Below are 7,320 nucleotides of genomic sequence, written 5' to 3'. Positions count from 1 at the left end.
GTCATTCATGTTAATCAAACAAACAAAAGAGAGAAAATCTCTCACTGCTCTTGACTAAATCAACTTTGTAACTTTAATAAGAAATATACATTTAATTTACACAGTGAAGAATATGCAGTGTTTTTGTACATTTGATTACTTCATACAATGTATGTAGCATTTCTTGTTTATTTGTTCTACTTTTTTAAATTTAGGTTAGAATAATTTTTTGTGATATTGACACTGGTGACAAGAATTATGAAATTTCTATAGACTCAAAAATGTTGATATCATAAAGACTTTATTTAAAGCAAAAATAACTATATCTTGATATATATTATTACCGTGAAATAAAATTACTCCTATTGTGATATAAGGTTTTGGTCATATCGCCCACCCTTAATAGTTAGGATATTCATTTTACACCTTATTTTTTCTGAATATGAGCCTAGTTGATTCAAGCCCGTGTGCTACAGAAGATCATACTCGAAATGTGTAGCTACAGCATTTTGTCAAGCCGTATAGAAGTTATGCTTTTTCAAAAGGCATGTTGAATTCAGTCTGCTTAGTATGATCACATAAATCCTGTTTTTTTTTTTCCAGCACGATCTGGTGTTTCTGAAAGAACACTGGATCTATCTTCCCTTAAATGCTCAGCACCTGCGCTGTGTGCCAGTGTTTTTGATCACGCACATACTGTGACTATAGTCCCCTGCATCAAGCATTGGACAGTAATTATGATGCGGGGGTGTGTGTTTGCACCCACACAGAGTATCAGAATGTCATCTCTGCAATAATGTGTAACAGCAACAACTACTGTGTTAATGACTGTGTCTCTCTTCACTCGCTCTCTTCTCTCTCTACTGTTGTTACCATAACACCTGTGCAATTTGCATAGGCTCATTATTTTAAACCATTTTGTATCCTTCAGACACCTTTATGAATGTTGGGAAGTGCAACAGAGGCCACTTGTTTCTAATAATTTCCATATTGGCTTTCCCTACCTTTTCATCTGTCCACCATAACTTACTCCTTGTGAGTTTCCTGTGGTAGAGAGACGATTGTTCCCTTTTGTCACATCACTGAAATGTGGCAGGTTTTTTCAGATCATATTTACAGGTTAAAGGTTCAAGTGACACTTTTGCATGAATATGGTTGTGTAATGATAGCTTTTAGTTATAAATAGCCTGAATGGTCTAATATTATGTCCCCAATGAACCTGTTTTATAATGCTGCCAGGAAATGGTCCCCTGATTGTCCCTTCGAGTTCATGTTTGCCCAGAGATGCATTATTTGGGGCAGTGTTGATATTTGGGGCATGAAGTCCTTTGGTATTTGGTTGGAAGTGAATGTTTTTAATGGACGTTGTCATTGAAATGCCTCAGTTTATTCCTCTGTAATTTGAATTCTAGATTGGGAAGTCTATCATAACAGATGAAAGAGAAATCTTTCAAGATATTTTCGACAGGTTTTTTGTATGCTGTGTATTTGGTACACTCACTTAGATCTGTCTTGAAATTGATTGCAGTCCAACATATGTATTTTGGTTTTGAATGATCCAAAACATGTTATCATGTCACAGTTATAACGTCTATATTAAATGTTTACAACAAATGTATTATTTAAAAAAAAAAAAAAAAAGCAAATACATTATTTTATTAGTAATAAAATTATTAATGGCAAGTTTTTTTATATAACACATTTGATACACAATGGTAATTCTAAGTGGTATAAATATGTGAATAAAAATAATCAAAAAGTACATTAAAAAAAATAGGGCATAAATTGTATTTAAAATGTATTTAAAAAAATTAAATAGAATAATATTTCTATATTGTTTTTAAGTAATTAAATAAATGTATTATTTTACCCTCATGTCATGTTCTGGTCATTTTGAGCTGAAGAGGATTTACATTTTCCCAAAAATCCTAGCTAGTTATTGCATTAGGCTAAAACTTACTGACTTCCAAACATTTTACATCAAAATGTATGTAAAAAAGAAAGGAAGAAAAATAAATGTGCTGGTGCATTAAAGATAAGACTTTACAAAAAAATTTTATATATAGAGAGAGAGAGTGAGAGAGAGAGGGGTAAAATCTCTAGTAGCCTCCATTACTATATGACATACTCTTACTACACAGAAAATTTTCATAATATTATATTTATAATATTATAATTTATATAATATGTTCCTCCTCTTGTTGTTGAAATGCATTTTCCCATAGTTGTTTCTGAAGGTGCTTCTCCTTGTTGAGATGTGTTTTCTCTGTGTTCATCATTGGGAAAACCACCTCCTTTGATCAAGAGTAGCGCATTGAGTGGTTGATTCATCTCTATGGAAATAAATTACTCTTCTAAATCTCTATTAAGATGAGCCACAGCTGTCTGCTAACCTGATGATCAGTTCAGCCCAGCGACCCAGCTGCAACACAGGCCGCACTTGTAGAAAGTGCACACACAGACACATTGAGAGTTATGTAACTTTGAGTGGCTTTTATGCTTAGATAAAAATGTAAACATGAAAGGAGAATACTGCTGCCCTTGTAATGTAGGTCAGGTTGGATTCAGAAAAGGACTCTGAATAACCTGGTGCAGGCGCAGACTCAGGGCCTGGTGGCTTATCTCTGCATGGGCATATGAGATGCCCTTTCACAGCCTTTCGTTCATTGCAGGGGTTGTGTCATTATGACTCGGATGCCGTTTCACACCTCAAGGTCAGATGCTGGTCTCCTGAGAAGAGATGTGCTTTTGAATTACTAGCGTCCTTCACACCGAAGCCCTGTTCTCATACCCATTACTGCATGGGGAGGGCCAGGACTATAGTGACATATGGGGAGGTGGGTCCACAAATAAATAGGGAATTAATGCATTAAAATAGATTAATATAGAGCATTAGGCACTCATCTGTTGAGAAGCTATTGAATGTCTGTGAGAGTGGAAAACTCATCTCTCATGAGACTCTGATCACTGATTCAACATCAACTTTCACAATTTCAAAATGAGAGTTGAATTGTTCTTTATGCCTCGTTGATGCCATATGATTAACAGGGTCTAGTTCCAGTCAGTTCAACTGCGATTTATCTGTTTTTAACTCCGTTTCTGGTTTAGGAAGCTCAGACCACTTTATAAACATAATGATTTGAAGGTTACACAACAGTTTGTTTAGTATCCCACTAACTGATCAGAAACGAAACAGAGCTTAGACTTTTAATGATTTGAAGGAAAACATTTTCACATATTTCTCACAAATGTCATATTTAAAGATGTGTTTTCAAATGAACCATGTGTGTGAACTGCACAGTCTTTCCTTTCAAATCTAGACACTAATAGGAAACTGTTGGTGTTCTGCATGGCAGTGGTGTTGAGACGTATAGTAAATAACCGTCTTATTGTTTGGAATTTTCAGCTTGAAATGTTTTAATTGCAATCATCACAGACTGATTTATTTTGATGGTTCAGTTCGTTATGGACTTGCTTTGTGTTAATTGGCTTAGCAATGATTTGCTCAAGAGCCATGACGACAATGCAAATTAGCAGCTTCTTCCAAAGGGCTGTAGCCTCCCTGCATTAAGTGGCATTTAACGACTAGCAGTGGATGGCCTGTGCTCTTTTTAATACTGTTGGGCTTGTAGGTCCACAGCATTCCATGGTCCTGGTGTCAGTGTTTTATAGGGCCCTTGAAAAAGCAAAGAACGGTGGCCAGATTTGGGTTGGCAGGCTGCATACATGATGCCACTCTCTGGGAGGAAATTACCTGTACTTGTAGCGCTGCTTCCTGAGCCGCTACTCTCCCTCATTCAGAGGACGAGCAGAGAGACACACATCTGCCACACTGACATTATGCCAGCACTGCACCAGAGATGCTACTGTACACTTATGTTTCGTTCACATCAGCCATTTTTACCTGTTTATTGCATATTTGCTATTAGGTTGTGTAAAAAGTAGGGATGCACATTGTCAATATCGACCAATTAATTTTTTTGAATAGGCCAGCATTGGAAGCAGCTTCAAGCCATCTGTGCACTATACAATATCGTACACTAGTTTTGTGTGAGGTGGCCTATTTATTGCTTGTTGTTTGTGATGAACTGAATTCAGCTTATTTATTTCATGTTTGAAAATAGCTACTTTAGTTAAACAATGAAAAAAATGATTCAGTATTTTTAAATGTAACATTTAAACTATGTATCATTTTATAAACAATTTAAAATTTAAACAATTAAAATTTTTATAAAAGTAAAATCATTTGCAATATGGATTAAGATAAAGAATTGTCCAGTGACTACGGTGGACCAGTAGTGCACAACACAATGAAATCGCCACAACACATAGGACTAATTTCATTGTGTTGTACTAATTTAATTTAACACAACTAACATTGTGTTGTGGCTTCTTTCTGTTGTGTTTGTGTTGTGTTCTGTTTCTACTTTTGTGTGAATTTCGTTGTGTTGTGGCTTGTGGCTTGTTTCCATTGTGTTGCAACTTGTTTGTGTTGTGTTGTGCTAATTCCATTGTGTTGTGGCTTGTTTCCGTTGTTTTGTGTAAATTTAATTGTTTTGATTTTTTCTGTTGTGATGCAACTTGTTTCTGTTGTTTTTTTGTGCTATTTTTTTTTTGTGTTGCGGCTTGTTTCCATTGTTTTGTCCTAATTTTGTTGTGTTGCGGCTTGTTTCCGTTGTGTTACAACTTGTTTCCATTGTATTGTGGCTTGTTTCCATTGTTTTGCGACTTGCTTCCATTGTGCTGCGCTAATTTCGTTGTGTTGCGGCTTGTTTCCTGTTGTTTTGTGCTAATTTCGTTGTACTGCGACTTGTTTCCATTGTGTTGCAACTTGTTTCCATTATGTTGCAGCTCGTTTCCATTGTGTTGTGGAGATTTTTTTGTGTTGTGCACTACCGGGCCACTGTACAGTACTTTTTTTATTATGTGATCCTGGGCCACAAAACCTTGGGGGGATGATTGCTCAACATTTGTTTGTAATTCTCATTATGCTTAGTAATGATTCACAGCATTTTTCATTCACTTTTGATTTTGGAGTGAAATATGACCCAGAATGATCCTGCAGAGGTGAGTAAATAATTGAATAAATTGCTTTTAATTAATTATAGTCTCCGCATGTTAAACTGAGAGAAAGTATAAATGCAGAGCACTAATTCCTAGTATGGGTCACCATACTTGGCCACATGTCACGTCACTTTACTTTCACCATTATGCACAGGAGCATTAATTTTACTCAACTTTTGTATGAAAGAGGAAATATGCCGGCAGTCATTCTGTAAGTACTGCATATCTGCGTTCCTTCATCTGTAATAATACTCAATTATATTGTTTATCAGACATAACATAAAAATAATCATTGGCCCTTGATCCAACACATTATATTTTTGAATCCCTACTAAACAGTGTCCATATGATCATTTTTTAATTTATTCATGCACTTGTACAAACAATGTATTTATGATATGATAGTATACTATATGATATGATAGTATACTATACTTGTGATAGTAATGCAGCACAGCAGTATGTCACATGCAGCTGGTTTGTTATACTCACTAGCCACACTACTTGCTCCGCTAAAGCTCGGCTGCCCCTCGTTGCACATGCTGACAGGACCTTTGCTTATTGTTATGGCAGCAGTTTCCATGGCGCTGTCACTGCCAGTGAAGGAAACATGATGAAATTGCCTGGATGGCATCTCCTGTCTGCAGCGTTTCTACACTGATGACATCAAGCACTGCGTACTTGGCAGCGTGCTCAGCTTTAGCAGGAATCTTGTTTCCTGTGACGTCAGTGGGATGCTAGATAGACAAAAACTTTAAGAGTAGCATGTTGTTGTTTTTAGTTGCAGCAGTTCATCTTTTTAACACATTATATGAAGTGGCAGAATGCTTCTGAAGTGCTCTTTTGAAGAAGGATCGCTCCTCTTGACCTTGAGACCCTGTTCTGTATCATCCGTGTCGGTTTGGCCAACTGCAGTTGGCAAGTGTGTCTCGAGTGAAAGAGCGTTTCTGAGGCGGGAGGCGCTGAGTATTCTGGCTGGGACAGCTGTGCGTGACAGGCCCACGGCTTCTTTCTTCAGCTGTCCCAACTTGCTGCCGCCTCAGAATTCACGCTGCTTGTGTCAAGGTGAAAATGACTTCAAAAGATGACACACGTTGAGCTGCTGCTGCTGTGAAGGTGCGCAGTGATGGAGATGTGAGAGTTGTTTTTCTTGGCTAAGTCATAGATATGATTAATGCTTGTCACTGCAATGCAGGGGCTAGGAAGGTGAGCTATAGTACAGTGGTTATTGTTAATGAAAACTATTACAAATGTTTGTTCATTAAAAAACTTTAAAAAACAAATGCCAAAAGTACATAATTAAGAAAACTTCAATTAAAATGAAAATTGAACATATAAAAATAAAAGCTAATTTTAAATTAATATTGTAATAGTATATGAATAATACAAAAATAGCATTAGGATTTATATAAATAGTATTTATTTCCAATTAAATTTTTTTACAGCTGGATAATCAGCAGAGTGTACATAATGTGATATATAATATTATAATATTGATTTTAGAAATGTAATTAAACCAAATGTTATTATCATTCATGATGCATGGTAATATTTCATATTTATTCATATTAATAAAATAATGAATTGATATTAATAAAATAAATAAACTGTCAAATATTTATAATAAACGTTAATTTGGACTTTATTCATAATGTAAAATAAAAAAAATATTATATAAATAAAAAAATAATAAAATCAGTAAAAGTGGCACATCAGTAATTTCACTGAAATAAAGAATTCAATCTAAGCTTCCTGAAAATGTCAAAGCAAAACTAATACATTACCTGGTGACTCACCGAATGTACTTTGATTTAACTGTACTGAAGTGATATATAAATATATATATATTTTTTCTTTTTTTTTTATATATTACCCGTTTATCCATTTCAGGGGACTCGTTTACACAGTTCAGGTTCTCTGATGAGAAGGACTGGGAGGTGGACTCGCTAGCAAAAAATCAGGTGCATGATCAGTCATTCCACAAGTTATTAAAGGGGTCATATGATGCGATTTCAATTTTTCCTTTCTCTTTGGAGTGTTACAAGCTCTTGGTGCATAAAGAAGATCTGTAAAGTTGCAAAGACTAAAGTCTCAAATCCAAAGAGATATTCTTTATAAAAGTTAAGAGTCAACCACGCCTACCTAAAACGGCTCGTTCTAACACACCCCCACATACCTACGTCACGATCTCGGAAGATTTGCATAACGCCGCCCAAACGTTCACGCAAAGAAAGAAGGCGTAACTTATATTCTCGCTGTAGTATTGTTGTTGCAGCC

At 35.7% G+C, this 7,320-nt stretch overlaps 1 protein-coding gene across 1 annotated transcript in view; it reads left to right on the top strand.

Annotated features, from left to right (window-relative positions):
* Nucleotides 1-7,320, top strand: part of LOC107721309 (cell death regulator Aven) — a 36,261-nt gene that overhangs the window by 23,547 nt on the left and 5,394 nt on the right. Inside the window, exon 3 of the mRNA XM_016529248.1 lies at nt 6,934-7,004. Within this exon, the coding sequence (XP_016384734.1) occupies nt 6,934-7,004 (71 nt within the window). The remainder of the gene's footprint in view (nt 1-6,933; nt 7,005-7,320) is intronic.

This window comes from Sinocyclocheilus rhinocerous, unplaced genomic scaffold, assembly GCF_001515625.1.
Source record: "Sinocyclocheilus rhinocerous isolate Xijiao unplaced genomic scaffold, SAMN03320098_v1.1 scaffold271, whole genome shotgun sequence".
Taxonomy (NCBI): domain Eukaryota; kingdom Metazoa; phylum Chordata; class Actinopteri; order Cypriniformes; family Cyprinidae; genus Sinocyclocheilus; species Sinocyclocheilus rhinocerous.
The sequence above is the reverse complement of the archived record's forward strand: the minus strand, read 5'-3'. Positions and strand labels throughout refer to the sequence as shown.